The 17589-nt window shown below is 34.9% G+C and overlaps 1 protein-coding gene across 2 annotated transcripts in view; it reads right to left on the reverse strand.

Annotated features, from left to right (window-relative positions):
- LOC143202465 (X-linked interleukin-1 receptor accessory protein-like 2) overlaps positions 1–17589 on the reverse strand; it is a 73681-nt gene that overhangs the window by 50852 nt on the left and 5240 nt on the right. The window contains exon 1 of one of the 2 annotated variants that reach the window (XM_076414026.1): positions 12671–12804. The exons of the other annotated variant lie outside the window; for it this stretch is intronic. Coding sequence (XP_076270141.1) covers positions 12671–12789 — 119 coding nt within the window. The 5' untranslated portion in view covers positions 12790–12804. Of the gene's footprint in view, positions 1–12670; positions 12805–17589 lie in introns of those variants that run through there. 2 annotated transcript variants of the gene reach the window in all.

The raw sequence follows: 17589 nt of genomic DNA on the forward strand, positions 1-17589 counted from the left end.
TACTGTGGGTACTGTGAATAACATCGCTTACGAAATGAAGATTAATATGTTAGATTCACCCAAGAAAACCCGTCTACATACAAAGTGGATGACGAATCTTGACCATCTTGTTATTGGCTGTATTTGAGACCAAATAAGTAGTAAGTACACAAACTATTTTATCGATATAAACATAATTTAATGAAATTATTTTAGAGAAAATTGTCTCTCTGTAAATTATACATAAAAGAATTACGGACACGCAGCTTTTTGAGGGATGTAAGACGTCCTTTCATACACTCTTACAGGGCATAGGGTTTAAATGGTGTAAAGATAACTCTTGGAGAGATTAAATGGAACTTCCAGACATTACCTTAAAAATAATTCAATAAAAAAAGTAAGCCTTTAATTGCTTAAAGTAATATAAAAAACTTGAATATTTCAAAATGGTTCATTGTGGTGCTCTTGGCAAGACACTAACAAAAAAAATGACTTTAGATCAGACGATTCAAACCATAGAGAAATGACTGAAATGAGAAATGAACTCTATGATTCAAACTATTATTTGCTATAAACCTTTACATAAACATGGAATAATATTTTTATGATGTTGAAACAAAGAACTTCCTACATCATCTTCTTCAAATGCATCAAAATTAATTTAAAAAAAATGTTTTATAAGATTGATAAGAAAAACTTATTTGGCATAAAACTTTATATAAACACGAAATAAAATGTTAAAACAAAAAAATCTCAAGTCATCTTCAAGATTAATAAAAAATGTGTAAATTAAAAGATGTCTCGGCCCGAGTGACAACCGAACCTCAACATGACTTCTCTCGTCGTCAACTTTTGCGTGGGAACATGTGGACAGTTCACCAGAGAAACGGCCGGTAATTTATTTCTTTTTATTTTGTCTGAAACAGTATCGTTTGAGTGTAAGGTTCCCGATGTTCTCTTTTGTCCACGAAAACGAGGATTACACTCTTAGCGGCAGGTCAGAAAGAGGAACCGCGGTCCGGCGTCGACGGGGACATCAGATAAAAAGCGACAAGACCGCTGACATACCACCACGTTGTATCAGAAAGGCTGCTTTCGGACGACCGAGCCATTAAAACTGAGGTAGCCTGGTATGATTCTTTTGTTTTTTTTTTTTTCTTTAACGTTTTTGTTTCGTTGCACCATTGTGTTTGTGTAAGGTGTTGCTGCTAGGAATGACAGAATGACGTATAAGAAAGTAAATAAGATGCCGTACTAATGTCAATAAAATAATGAAACAAAAATAACGTTATAAAATATATTTTATTTTGACATTATAGTACATCCAATGCATATTTATTGAAGGGCTTAAACTACAGTTAATTAAACGGTCATAATAATTTGTAGGTTAGAGTTACTTATTATATTTACATTGACATGACAATGGTGTCGACCAGTACCAATATATATATAGAGCGATTTGGTTACATGTTCAGACGCATCAGACTTCATTCTGTCTCTTTTTAACTAGAACAATGCTAATTAGTACAATGAGAAAGAAAAATGCTTCGAGTTTAAATGGTATTTTACGTTATTATAAACTGAATTTTGCAATACATTCGACGACGCCGACATGCATTGGCTGTCATCCTGGCCCTTAATCAAAATAAAAGACTAAAAGATGATATAAATGCGAATTTTCGGTTCCCAGCCAATTTCTGTTGAAAAATCGGTTAAGAAAGTGTTTAACGTTAATTAGTTGAAATGTAGAAGGAATTTTGACATTATTTGTATGTCAGTTATTAAGAAATAAGTATTTTATTATCAGGGCAAGCGGTGGGCGTAGTTATATGGAATTTTGGAAAACTACAAGGATTTACCGATCAATCGTGAAGCTCCCAGTCGATCGTAACGTAATAAAACGGCGCCCAACAAGACGCCGGTGACGTAAACATCGAACGGGACGTCTTCGCGATGGCGTAAAAGCGATAAAACAGCTGGATCGGATCGTTGTGAAAGTTTAATTTTTCAGTTCGCGGAACTGCTGGTTGCAATAAAGAAATTAAATCGTTCTCCGACAATCATGGCCTAAAATAGATAGTAATCCGAGCACGGATGGTCAAAAGTAAAAACGGTTATTGCGTGGCGTTTTTTTTTTTGTTCACCGATGGGTGATGTATCGGTTTCCTACTACACCGGCTGATTCATCCACCACTCGATTCTAAATCGAGTTTTATTGCCGTTGTTTCCCGCTTTCTGGTCAATGTTGCTATAGATTGAACGAAAATTTTACGATCGCCTGTCACATTTTCGTAATATATTATGGTTATGGTCTTACTGGGGTTGTCCGGTAATAAGTTGCGGTTTTCTTACTTTCAATGTTTGGGATTGTAAATCAACGAATTGATTTAAAAAATAATGAATGTGGCTGTTGGTCCGTCTGGGGTTAGCCGAAAAATAATTGCGGTTCTTAATTTTCATTTAAGTGTTAGTGGGGGTTTGTCCGGTAAAAAGTTGCGGTTTTTTAACTTTCAATTTTTGAGATTGTAAATTAATGATGAATTGATTTGAAAAATAATGTAAAAGTATCGGGAATAAGTTCGAATATGCCTGTTGGAGGTAGGTCTGGGGTTGGCCGAAAAATAATTGCGGTTCTTAATTTTCATTTAAGTGTTAATGGGGGGTTGTTCGGTAAAAAGTTGCGGTTTTCTTACTTTTAATTTTTGGGATTGTAAATTAATGAATTGATTTGAAAAATAATGTAAAAGTGACGGGAATAAGTTCGAATGTGTCTGTTGGAGGTAGGTCTGGAGTTGGCCGAAAAATAATTGCGATTCTTAATTTTCATTTAAGTGTTAAAGGGGGGTTGTCCGGTAAAAAGTTGCGGTTTTTTAACTTCCAATTTTTGAGATTGTAAATTAATGAATTGATTTGAAAAATAATGTAAAAGTATCGGGAATAAGTTCGAATATGCCTGTTGGAGGTAGGTCTGGGGTTGGCCGAAAAATAATTGCGGTTCTTAATTTTCATTTAAGTGTTAATGGGGGGTTGTTCGGTAAAAAGTTGCGGTTTTCTTACTTTCAATTTTTGAGATTGTAAATTAATGAATTGATTTGAAAAATAATGTAAAAGTGACGGGAATAAGTTCGAATGTGTCTGTTGGAGGTAGGTCTGGAGTTGGCCGAAAAATAATTGCGATTCTTAATTTTCATTTAAGTGTTAAAGGGGGGTTGTCCGGTAAAAAGTTGCGGTTTTTTAACTTCCAATTTTTGAGATTGTAAATTAATGAATTGATTTGAAAAATAATATAAAAGTGTCGGGAATAAGTTCGAATGTGCCTGTTGGAGGTAGGTCTGGGGTTGGCCGAAAAATAATTGCGGTTCTTAATTTTCATTTAAGTGTTAAAGGGGGGTTGTTCGGTAAAAAGTTGCGGTTTTTTAACTTCCAATTTTTGGGATTGTAAATTAATGAATTGATTTGAAAAATAATGTAAAAGTGCCGGGAATAAGTTCGAATGTGCCTGTTGGAGGTAGGTCTGGGGTTGGCCGAAAAATAATTGCGGTTCTTAATTTTCATTTAAGTGTTAATGGGGGTTTGTCCGGTAAAAAGTTGCGGTTTTTTTACTTTTAATTTTTGAGATTGTAAATTAATGAATTGATTTGAAAAATAATGTAAAAGTGTCGGGAATAAGTTCGAATGTGCCTGTTGGAGGTAGGTCTGGGGTTGGCCGAAAAATAATTGCGGTTCTTAATTTTCATTTAAGTGTTAATGGGGGTTTGTCCGGTAAAAAGTTGCGGTTTTTTAACTTTCAATTTTTGAGATTGTAAATTAATGAATTGATTTGAAAAATAATGAATGTGGCTGTTGGTACGTCTGGGGTTGGCCGAAAAATAATTGCGGTTCTTAATTTTCATTTAAGTGTTAATGGGGGTTTGTCCGGTAAAAAGTTGCGGTTTTTTAACTTTCAATTTTTGAGATTGTAAATTAATGAATTGATTTGAAAAATAATGTAAAAGTGCCGGGAATAAGTTCGAATGTGCCTGTTGGAGGTAGGTCTGGGGTTGGCCGAAAAATAATTGCGATTCTTAATTTTCATTTAAGTGTTAAAGGGGGGTTGTCCGGTAAAAAGTTGCGGTTTTTTAACTTCCAATTTTTGAGATTGTAAATTAATGAATTGATTTAAAAAATAATGTAAAAGTGCCGGGAATAAGTTCGAATGTGCCTGTTGGAGGTAGGTCTGGGGTTGGCCGAAAAATAATTGCGGTTCTTAATTTTCATTTAAGTGTTAATGGGGGTTTGTCCGGTAAAAAGTTGCGGTTTTTTAACTTTCAATTTTTGAGATTGTAAATTAATGAATTGATTTAAAAAATAATGTAAAAGTGCCGGGAATAAGTTCGAATGTGCCTGTTGGAGGTAGGTCTGGGGTTGGCCGAAAAATAATTGCGGTTCTTAATTTTCATTTAAGTGTTAAAGGGGGGTTGTCCGGTAAAAAGTTGCGGTTTTTTAACTTGATTGCAAATTAATGAATTGATTTGAAAAATAATGTAAGTGTCGGGAATAAGTTCGAATGTGCCTGTTGGAGGTAGGTCTGGGGTTGGCCGAAAAATAATTGCGGTTCTTAATTTTCATTTAAGTGTTAATGGGGGTTTGTCCGGTAAAAAGTTGCGGTTTTCTTACTTTTAATTTTTGGGGATTGTAAATCAATGAATTAATTTGAAAAATAATATAAAAGTGTCGGGAATAAGTTCGAATGTGCCTGTTCGAGTAAGTCTGGGGTTGCCCGGAAAATAATTGCGGTTTTTAGTCTTCAACATAACAAAAGAAAATTTTATGTTCAGTCAACCGGTCACATTTTCCTAATATTTTATAGTTAAGGTGCTAGAGGGGTTGTCCGGAAATAAATTGCGGTTTTTAATTTTTAATTTGCGGCTTGACATGAGAGATGATGCGATGAATGAATTATGTAATAACAATTCACATAATGAAAGTCTTTGACAAATCTGGTTCAAAGCAGTTATTCCCACAATTAACGTAACTGACCGATTCATTGTTCTCGTTTTGGTTTGATTCGACGCAAGGATTCGTCACTACCCTCAAAATAGTTGTATGCTTGCTGGCAGCATATTTTAATGAGTTCATCCGATGTTAACAGTGTACCGATCTACATAGGCACGTTTGCAAACTTGAAGAAGATTTTAAATAACAATTCTACCAAGAAAATATTATATTTTAGGGTAAATGATGTGGCTCGGTGAATGGAGGTGAAACGAAATGAAACAGTGGTGTTTACATTATGTGACCGTTAATTATTGGCTATATAAAAAAACGTGATTAATGCAATTAGATAGAACGGATGGCAGCGGTGTTATCTGGAGACGAGGCTTGGGCAGTTGATGGTGGCACGTCTAAACCTAACGATGGAGATGAATCGAAATACCTTTCAATAACTTAACGTAACTGACCGATTCATTGTTCTCGCTTTGGTTTGATTCGAGGCAAGGATTCGTCACTACCCTCAAAATAGTTGTATGCTTCCTCTTAGCATATTTTAATGAGTTCATCCGATGTTAACAATGTACCGATCTACATAGGCACGTTTGCAAACTTGAAGAAGATTTTAAATAACAATTCTACCAAGAACCGGTACCAAGTGGCTCGGTGAATGGAGGTAAAACGAAATGAAACAGTGGTGTTTACATTATGTGAACGTTAATTATTGGCTATATAAAAAAAGGTGAAAAATACAATTAGATAGAACGGATGGCAGCGGTGTTATCTGGAGACGAGGCTTGGGCAATTGATGGTGGCACGTCTAAACCAAACGATGGATGAATCGAATGAACCTTTCAATAACATCCCAGATAAACGTCTCGGGGTTGCCGCCAGCTATTCGTTATCGGGTTCTAGTTGGCGCTGCTGGCACCCCGCCCGTGTTCAACATCTGGGATTATATTTCTGGGTATTTTGTAGACTGTTATTCCACGGTGTAAAATTCGACATGCCTCAAGGTCGCTACCATATTATTACGCATAAGCTATATTAGAAATATTCACAGTAATCAAAACAAATAAGATGGTGGGATTAATTCACTCCATTTTTTGTCAAAACTTTCACCAGTACCACTAGTAAAGAAGTGTCATTGTTATTGACAGCTGTTTGTCGTAAAAACCGAGTACCTATACCATAATAAAGCATCTCTCGTTTCTTCTAATAAAGCTTCTCGTTTTCCCTCGACGGCACGGTGAAATTGAAGCGGTAACGATCTCGCGTATCAATGACCATCGCGTTGCCAGGCTCTTACGGCGATGTAGGGCCGGGGCACCGCTGCGATACGAGTATGCAACCACTTAATGGACCACCGATGAGACCGCGTCCTCGATCCGGCGGCGATTCTTTTGTTTTTCTGCTGGGACCTCGCGTGACGTCACGACGACCGATAGCGGGCCGTCTAGTGGGCGTTGGACCGTGTCCCGTCGAACCCGACGCGAGAGGGAACCCGTTCGGGTCGCGAAAAAAGAAGAGAGGTCTCGGGTTCCAGAGCCTCCTACGTCGCGGGGTTACATCTAATCGACGCGTCGTAAAGAACGCGTTTTCCGAAGCATTATTCCACCGTAAACAGAATGCTAGAGTCCGGCCCTGGAGAATCCCGACATGCGCACAAGGATTTGAATTTGCAACGCCGTCAGTTGTTAAAAATGAGACGTACGTTTGAAGAATATCCCAGTATGAAAACCCCTTTCTCAATTTATTCAATAAAAGCAAGGAATGCAATTCAAAAATATTCAAATATCATATTTTACTATGCGTAAAATATACACATATACATTCATGGCTATATACTTTTAACATTTCATATTTTCCTTCATTTATTATAATTAACTAGCGACCCGCCCCGGCTTCGCACGGGTGCAATGCTGATACTAAATTAAATACACTACAGAAAAAATATGAACGTTGCTTATAAAAACATAGCGGCCCGCTCCGACTTTGCACGGGCATAAAATATATATGCCTATGTCACTCAATGAAAACATGATTAAAATCGATCCAGTATTTTTGGTTCATTCATTACTGCCCTTGGCCTGCACGCATTAAATTTGGAGTAAAACAATTCCTCTTCCCCTATACTTACTATGAAGATTTCCTGCTATCTTTGGAATATCTAAATTCATACAATTTTTATTACATTACACATTTTTAAACGCAAATTTTAAATTTGTAATATCTCCGAAAATATTTGTTTAATTTACATGCTGTAAGGAACCATATTGATCTATATTAATTGCACACTGTATTTAAGGTACTTAATTCGATAAGGATTAATGCCGTATTGCTTAAAATAGCTTCGTAAATAAGCCATTTTCTCACGTAAAAAGTAAACAATAAAAATGGTTAATGTGGGTTATCCCTAAAAGATAAACATATACCATCGCGGACTTTTTTGTAGACCTTTTTATGGTGTACAATACTGTAGTACATTAATTTGATCTAACTCGTAGGGTTAGGCAGCGTTTTTGCTAATTGCTAAATAAGCCTAAAAAAATAGGTTAATTTACGACATCACGTTAGAAACCTCTAAAATTAGCAATGTTGCCTTAGTATATTATGCATGTATTATTGATAAATAAACCTTCCTCTTGAATCACTCTATCTATTGAAAAAAACCGCATCAAAATCCGTTGCGTAGTTTTAAAGATTTAAGCGCACATAGGGATATAGGGACAGAAAAGGCGACTTTGTTTTATACTATGTAGTGACATAGAATATTTCATTTGCTTTTTTATATAAAAGATATATTGCTTATATAACACGGATCCTGTATTTTTGATCTCATTTACTCAACTTCAGCACTTGTACGCACAGCAATTGGTTTACTTGCTGAATATTATATAAATCCTTATGAATTAATAAATCTAGTAATTTCAAACTGCCACTGCTTATATTAGCTCAGGATTCAATCCAATATAACACCCATTGGAATTTTAGCAGCTAGTTTGGCTGCAATCACATTTTTCTCTCACCCTTCTACAACCTTATGAGTTCCTGATCAATTACGCTCAATTTTAATGGCAACGTCGAAAAACCAGACAGAAACTACCGAAGTTTATCGAATAACTGGAAAGAGAATTATTCGAAACCTTCACTGCCCAGCAAACCAAAAATGATATGTTCGCGAGACGCATGATTTAGTACCGCGTGATACATCTTAAAAACTTACGTGTGTTCCTTGTGAGAAAGTTGAGAGAGTTAAATCCACTCTGAACGCGAAACGAAATTATAATTTCGACCGAAGACTTTTCAAACCTGTGACTTACTTAGAAAGTTTCGTTTTTTATTAAATAAAATACTGGCAATTCTACTGTCCATTTAAAACTACGACTGTTTATCCGTAATTTCAAAACAAGTGTTATTCAGTCAATTCTCGGAACGCGCCGAATAAAATCTAGCAGGCTGCGCCGAAATACACCCATTTATTAGAAATCCCAAGTTGTTTTTCAATAGTTTCTAATACCTCGAAAACCCAAATACAATTCCCGGTCTTCTCGGTCCGTCGCTTTTGTGTCAACACCGACCGTACTTCAGAAGTGTTTTCCGTGTATTGTTCGATTGAAAAAAAAACACAGGGCCCTTCAGATCGTACATAATGGACTCCCGTACCTTCCGCGCCGTTACCTGGTGGCTTTCTCGGAATCTCTTCGTCGTTCTGATCGATGTTTTTGTCACTCGCACAGGGACGGTTAAACGAAATCTAATTGGAACCGATGATGGATGGTCTCGAACGTTTCCGGCCGTGAGAGTTCGGAAATTAGGGATTTCGAAATATAATAAAGTGTTAATAGGATTATTCTTCAGTAATAGATTGTGCTTTTCATAAAGTGTAATATAAAATCTCGGGAACGTTGTTCATATGTTTGAAATAATGTTTTAAACATATGCTGAATCTGGGAAATAATTGTGGTTCCAGCGCGCTGTTCAACGAATCGTTAGTCATATTTTTCAGTATTTTCCACTTAAGATGGTTGTGTCCGGTAATATATTACGGTTTTTAATTTTGAATTTAAGGAACGCATTCATTTGGAAAATTATGTAAAAGTGTCTTATGTAGTTTAAAATAAGTCTGGGGTTGTCCGAAAAATAATTGTGGTTTTTAACTTATAATATTAAGGGTATATAACACGAACTATAATAGATATATTCGATTTGAGAGAAAAGAAAATGTGATATGCAATCGCTAGTAACAGTTTCGTAAAGTACTGGGGTTGTCCGATAATAAATTGCGGTTTATAACTTTCATGTGATAAAGGTTTTTAAGTCAATACATCGATTTGGAAAATTACGTAAATGTTTCGGAATATTCTCATTATCCCACAAGTTATAATCATAGGGAAATAGAGATTTAACTTCATAGGAAATTTTGGCGAAATGTTGCGCGACGTCCAACATGTAGATGTCGCTACCTTTAACGTATTCCTTGTTTTATTCGCTATGCTAAGAACCGCGACGAAATCTGATTGGTTCATTTCGTTCTATGGTTTGTTTATTTTGCACGCCATTGTCAATGTGCACTATATTGAGAACAGCTTTTTATGACGTTTATACATTAAATTATTATTTTATTTTATTACTATATACAAGTCGGTAGTTGAAATGCATTCCCTGTCTAGGAAGGGTTGTGTGCCCGGATGCACAGATAGTGAGGAAATGCATCATCGTTTTCCGTTAAAAAAGCGACCTTAAAGAAATGAGTAGAAAGCATTAAAAATCCTAAACTGGTTGGGTCAAACATGAAACAGATTTATGATCTTGAGATACAGTTAAACTTTCCTTTAAGTACTTATGAACAATTTAGTGATGATGAAAATAATACCACGAGCCCAGAATATGTACAATTGGAAGTGGATCAAAATCAAAATTATATAAAAGGTAAATTGAAGGAGCTAGTCACATCTCTGTTCGTAATTGTTACCATTAATTTCTATACTGTCTTACTATATTTGTAGTACCTATTTCCATCGTTCCAGGTCCACAACCAAGGTGTTCGAAGCAAGTATCATCGACATCTGAACAAACTCCAGAAGGTAATGGTAGAGTTTGTATTCATTCGGCCAGTATCCCCCTTTATGCTCATTCTTACTGTTAATTACTTGACTCTATAACTTCATTCCAGATGTTCCTATAAAAGCAAAGTTTTACGTTGTACCGTAGTGTACATCTCAGGTTATTTAGTAAAACTTTTTAAAGAAGAAATTAAGTGTGATTTTTGTTTACATATAATTATGAAAAAATTAGTAGACCCAGAAATTGAGACTGATTTTATAGAGACAAGATAATATATCGTGCCCCAGACTCTTGTTTTACTTTACTGTCAATAGTTCAAGTTCTTTGCTTATGGTTTTATATATATGTATATAATATTTATATTTTATATATAGTGTAGATAAATTTACATTATAAATTTATACATATTTGTATATTTAATTGAATTTAATTTAATAAATTTATTTCAGAAAAAAATTGGTTTTTATTTAAATTACATTGGTCACTTAAATATGACGTCAAGGCTGTCACGTGCCAAACATTACTAATGAGCCAATCAAATGTCTTCACAGTATAACATTTTTCTTACAGGTGCCTATAATGGAGATTTAAATTGACCAATCAAATTACTTAAATGGCCTATTATGGCGCCCTCTGAATGTTGGGCAAAGCAAAACGTTGCGCCCAGAGTCCCCTATTGAGTTGCATCTCTATTACTCTATGGTTATAACGTACGTGTGGAGCTGTCCGCGTTTTTTTAGTTTGCAACATAAATAAAAAATGTGATAGTAACATTTTGTGATTTGTTTTTTACTTAAGACGTTAGAGGTATTGTCCGGTAATAAACTGCGGTTTTTCATTTTTAATTTTAAAGGTTTATGGGTCCATCAATCCCATCCAATGATCGATCCATTGAGTTAATGGATCGATATGGAAAATAATGTAAGTTTTGGGAAAATATTTCGGGTATTTTGATCAAAATATGTTAGGGGTGGTCAAAATAAACTGTGATGTACAATCGCTAGTAATATTTAAGTGATATTTTCTAGTAAATATGCTAGTGGGGTTGTCCGGTAACAAATTGCGGTTTCTTATTTTTAATCTCAGGGGTTTTAAACTCATTGGTTTCACTCAAGAGATGATAAAATGTGGTAAAAATTATGAAATATGTTAAAATAATTATTGTGTTGTGTAGAAAGTGATTTCGATGGCCGTTCGAACTCTTATTTCACGTTATACAAAGAACGTCCAAACACAATGCCGTCCAGTTTCTACATAATCGCAGCTACAGCATTATTCGCCACTTCTCCTGACGTGGATTGATGACGCCCCACACAAAACCCATTATATCTGGGCAGGACGAGAGCCCGTTTCCGAGAAACCACTTCAGAGCCACACCGGCACGTCAAAATAGAAGCCGCCTTCTTCAATAGACGGTATCACCCCACGCGCCTCCGGTCGAAATATCCCTTTTGTGTCTGGGGGTGGGTCCGACCGCCTGTTCGTGGAAGACCGAGCCTAATCTCCAGGTGATATCGCTACTTGACAAATGAAGACGTGTCAATCCCGACCCTTAGATCGTCATCTAAAAGGTTCACATGAAACAGTTGTTTTCTTGTGTCATTTTACCGAGAAATATCATAACGAGTGAAAACTCGTCGGTTCATTTTGTAATGCGAAGTTCTTTTGTCGTTATTGTTCACAATTATCATGATAATCAACGAAAAAAAACATACTAATGGCGGGAAATACTGAGGTTATGTAGAGCGAATCAGTTAACTATAATGAGTTCGGTGAAAGAACAACCACACTAGTCACGTTCGCCTTGATGGTTATTAAAATAATCAAGATCATTTTACGGATTCGTTTCTAATGCGAAACTGTATATCTGGGTTACGGGCTGGTTGTTTTTAAGTTTATATTTCTCGAAAAACGCGTAGAAATCTCGATCGGGTACTTGAACGTTTAAGATATTCTGTTATCTACTCATATCGTCCTTAAAAATCAAATGAGGTTCGTATTTTTATACCACCCTCAACTATAACTGATAACGACTAGTGTAATGTTAATCATGTTTCTCACGTAATAGACCAAAGAAGATAACTTAAAATGATATGTATATTATTAAGACTTGTTTTGGCTATATATTTCAGATTCGAAATATATTTCATATAATAATTCGAGATGTTTAATGTACTGCCTGTCGCAATTTGTAAATTCGCTTTAGAATATTTCCTTTTTCATTTTATTCTAATTAAAAAGAGATAGAATGCTGTCTGATTAGTTCTAGCACCTAAAAGTATGAGCCTGTCAAAATCGTCCGGTTGCCAGACGTATGCAAAATTCTTGAAAACAATAGTGACAAGAGGTTATAACTCTAACCTATAAACTATTGTGGCTGTATAACTAACTGTAGTTTTTTGATGTACTGTAACGTTAAAATAAATTATATTTGATAACATTTTTGTTCAATTATTTTATTTAGATTAGAATATTGTTGTATGTCAAAGCCAAACTGAAGTAAAATTCAGAGTTGATGCGGCAACATTGCGACGTTTTCATGTCATAAATTTAAATGACGTATGTACAAAATAATTGAACAGACTATATAACATTAATTACAATAACAATTTGTATGTATATTAAAGTACATGTAAACTATCTCAAGACTCACTTGGGATGCACTGACGCTCTCTTGAAGTATTTCACACAAACACTTTGAACTACACCCGTTGTTATAGGTCCTAGAGGAATATCGTGTTGTATTACTTCATTTGGAACGGTACGGAGCATCGACACTTTATTGTGGCACGCAACACTTTATTTTGGAACCGTTGTATGATGGATGTATTAGACTTGATAACAATTCCCAATAGTGGGATTCCAAATGACCAAATAAGCCTGAGTATAGATATCTTGTTATCTAATGATAACTTGGATTTGCGTCCGATAAGCCAATACATTTGGTTGAGTTTAAGTCCAAGTTGTTTCCGTTTGGCCAGTATGAGCTTCTTCCAAGATAGGCGCCGATCTACGTGCATACTAACAAGCGTAGAAGACATGTTCTTCTACGGGTTATATGAGTGGATTTTGTTTCATTGGCTTTTATACGCCATCTTTTTATCCACATTTGTATTTGGTTTAGGTGTGTAGATTCATTGATGGTATGACTGGATCTGCATGAGAGGCTAAGACCGTGGCTATGGTGGTTATTTTTGTTGTAGGTAGATCAGCTGTGTACAGAAGATATAGTACTGGACCCAGTACACTACCTTGCGGAACTCCTGAATATATTGCATGTATTTCGGTATGTTCATCGCCTTGTATTACTGTAAAATGGTGATCTGTGAGGTAAGATTTTAGTAGCTCATAATCCAGATGAGGGAGAAGTTTCTTTAATTTATCCCGTATTAATATAATCCCGTATGCCATAACTCTAAGGCGTGAGATATGTCTAAGAACAATATCTTTGGTGTTTAAGTCTATATTTATTTTATTAATAAGTCTATGCACTTGTTAAATTCTTCCATGCTTATTGCGAAGCCCAAATTGGTGTTCCGGAATGATCTTTTTTCTACTATACAATTAAGCATCTTCATGTACAGTTTCTCAAAAACTTTTGAGATTATCGGTGCCAAACATATAGGCCGGTACGAGATGACATCTTCTGGTGTTTTCCCTGGTTCGAGAACCATTATTATTAATGGTACTTTCCAGATGCTAGGAAAATAATTAGTTCGAAATACAGCCTTAAATACGATTGTTAGTAATTTTACCTCCTTCTCTGAAAGTACCTGTAATACCTTTCCGGTTATTAGATCATATCCAGGTGCTTTTTTACAATTAATCATTTATTATTTTAATTAATGTTATATATTAACTACACCTCCTATCGTATATTGAAAATACTGTGAAAATAACTTTTCGTAGGATATTATTTTTCAGAAAAAAGCCAGAAGAGCGGAAGTTAGTTTCTTCTTCACGCAACGAAACATATTTCCGAAAAAAAATGCCCGACGATCTATTAATAAGAAAAGTCAATAACGTGGAAACATTAAAGTCAATTCTCGAAAAGACCGGGCGTTGTTTGAACCAAAAGCACACAAATATCTATCGATTCCTATAAAAATTCGCGGGTTTCATCGAGCGCTATTTGTTCGGATACTATCCGATTCGAGGAACATCGAGAGGTGAGGGATGGAGAACGCCGGCGAGAGAGACGGAGAGCGACGTTCTCCGAAGAGTATTAATACATTAATATGAAGCATTTCACCAGAATTGTAGTCTTGATTATGATAAACCCATAGATAAAATATGAGGTGTACTTTAGATAAAAATTACATGTATCTCCGGATGATATGGCGTTATTGAAAACGAGAAATTACATTCTGCATTCGATTCTTATTATTCGTTATTTACTCTCCATCGATAACGCTTCATTATAGCAATTGATTTTGTTGTTGGGGAAAAAATAATCGGATTTGTGGAATCGACCAGTTGTTCTTATCATAATAACACCCATATCGCAAAAATATTCCAACAATCTTTGATTATTGGAACATACAAGTCCGAAGAAGACGATATTTAATGTATATTTTCAATTCTAATGCTATACAATTATTTCCTTTTCCACTGTTGATAAGCGATATATTTTAATCATCTCACCTAGATAATAATAAATTTAATCTGATAAAATAATTGCAAAAATTGTTTTTTTGGAATGTACAATAAGACATCTGATTTTATCGTTATATATATGGGATATTTGGATTCCATGCTAAACAAATATTACAGATGTTACTCGGTATTTAATAATTTAAGTGTAGTATAGTTTATTTAAAGTTCCTTCTACTTTTATCCTAGTTAAAAAGAGACACAATGCTGTCACAATGGCCAAAGTCGTCCAGTTCTCCGACGTATGCAAGATTCTTGAAAGCAATAGTGATAAGAGATTATAGAATTTTGTTTTATGTCAAAGTCAAACTGAACTAAAACTCGGGTATTACAAATAAACTATATGCCTGAAACATTATGACAAATTCTTTAAACAAATGATCCCAGTCACGCTAGTAACCACACTGGGTAAGACAGGATGTCTTCTGGGTCGCCAGTAGGTAGGTTTAATGCCGATGACCTTGGTTCGGAGCCGACATAAAAAGTAGGTCCAGTCCAGATAAACCCTCGTTGGTAAAGAGGAGACTTTAAAACATACTAAAAAAACAGTTGATTATTAGTAAAATATAATAGGTATCAGTCCAATAACAATGAAGAATATGACAGTAAGAAACAAATAATTATGCTGAAAATAAATGAATAAAATTTAAAAAAGTCAACTGATGAAAGTTATGTAGGTTTTTCTAATATAAACTTAAAAATTTTAACAGGATAGTAAAAAATTAGGAGATAGTAATTATGATTGGAAACCATGATGCAACTTAAACAAAGCAAAAAAACGCCAGATACATCCTTGTTAATGCATAAAAATAGAAATTAAACAACTCCCTGAATATAACATCGCATAATCCCCACTTTGTTATTACAGCTTTTTCGGTTGTTCTCTTTTCATCTCGGAGAAACGATCATGATATCGACTATTACGGGAACCAGCTGGTTCTTTCTGCCGTGTTCGATACTGCGATGAGAGTTTTTTCGCCGTTTTCTATTAAACGACGAAAGACAACGTCGGTGGTTTCTTTGGAACGATTACATAAACGCCACATCATTGTTAATCGAAGGTAGTGTTAAAAATAAAATTCGTGATTGTTGAAAATTGTTCTCTTGAATTTTATTAAATTGTTGTATTGGTACAATATAACAAGTTGTTGAAACAAGCCACGGAATGAATGTATGACAAGATATCATTTAAAGATAGTTGATAAATGATTTTCTTGCCATCAGGGTATCGAGTATTAGAATAAACTTGTAGTGTTTAAATGAAAAATGGATGTTTTATAATGGAATTTAAAAAATATTGCTATTGAAGTGTCCAGAAACTTTATACATGACTTTATAGGCCTGGGATTGTTGTAATAACTACATTTTTCGTTTACAAATAATGATATGCTAAGATGGCTTCTAGATTTGTTGTTGAAACAGCAGACCATGAATTCAAAACCCTTTTTAATGTCCTCAATGATTCCCGGCTATTGCTAAATGATTTCCAATTCTTCATTAATGAATATTCTTGATGATTACCACTTTTAAACATTATTACATCAAAATATGGTTTGCAGCACATTTTTTCGGTACAAAATCCCAAATATTTATTCTCTTTCGAAGCACAAAATACTGAAATCCCATTTTGTGAAATTTAAACGAACTCATTTCAATAATTAATATAATTATGTTATAATTATAAGCAATTTAATATCTATCCGAATACACCGAAAACGTTATTAATTTAACAATAATTCAATACTACGAATATTTCACCAAATATGGACTTTTTATTGTTTTAGTTTCACGGAAACAATTGTCAGTGTTCTTTAAACTTATTTGGTAAGGTGATTAATGGTTTCCAAGAATTGTTTCAAACATGTATATTACCGACAATAGGTGTGGTATAAGGAGATATAATAAATTGTTCGATGAGATATTTCGTTAGGAACATTTTAGCGGAAGTTCTAGGTTTCGGAAAAGTGGGTGCACTATTCGCATAGTGAATCGAAAACCCGGTTCTTCGGCTCCCGATCGAACCTCCACATTTTTTGTAGTCGGTTAAATAGAAACTGTCCGTCCTATTTGAGATAAAACAGGCGAACCAGTTCGAATCGATGCCATTCATTCAGTAGATGTTCGAATAAAAATTAATATTCATTAGATGGGCTCCTGGAGGCTATAGTATGCAAATATTTACGTTTTGCGCTGTGAACGGCATAAAAATGACGAAGAAAGGAGACCGACTGATCGGGCAGTGCACAGGTTGCTCGTTAAAATGCAAATGCGTCGGTCTGGTTGTAGCGAAACCGAAATTGATTGAAATTCACCCAATTTCGTCTTCGGTGAACGCGCATGCAACTAGAATGACTTTCGCGAAACCCATGAATATTGAGAGAGGCTTCTGCAGAAACCATTTGTTTTTTTTTACGATGATAGTTTTGCTTTTTTCACCTGTGGCGCCGTTTTGTTGATTTATTTTGAAATCAATTAAGAAAAAATAAAATGTCAAAAAATATATGAACATTAACTGAATATGCTAACAATATTTAAAGTTTAAAAATAATTGCATCCATAAAGGGTCAATATAGGGCTTTTTTCTAGGTAAAAAAGACCCTAACAATCCTCTTCGGAAGATTGCAATGCCATAATCTGGACCCTAGATGTTCCAACTTCTCCTAGAACAAATCAAACTCTCGAATGAGATCTCTCAATGCATATTACTGGATATCAGATGTTGGGTCTCGTTAAGTTCTTCACCATTCACACTGAGAGCTGCCAAATGTCAGTGGTGACTGTGAAGTGCGTAGACTAAAAGGTTCACTACCATTAGATCTGATTAATGAACATATATAGATTTTAGAGCACGATTTTGAATAATAAATGTAATGTAATATCAATAATATTTTGTCGTGTAAATAATAATTATCATATATC

The sequence above is a fragment of the Rhynchophorus ferrugineus genome, unplaced genomic scaffold, assembly GCF_030347505.1.
Source record: "Rhynchophorus ferrugineus isolate W39M unplaced genomic scaffold, kcgeb_rfMv2 rfM9, whole genome shotgun sequence".
Classification (NCBI taxonomy): Eukaryota; Metazoa; Arthropoda; class Insecta; order Coleoptera; family Curculionidae; genus Rhynchophorus; species Rhynchophorus ferrugineus.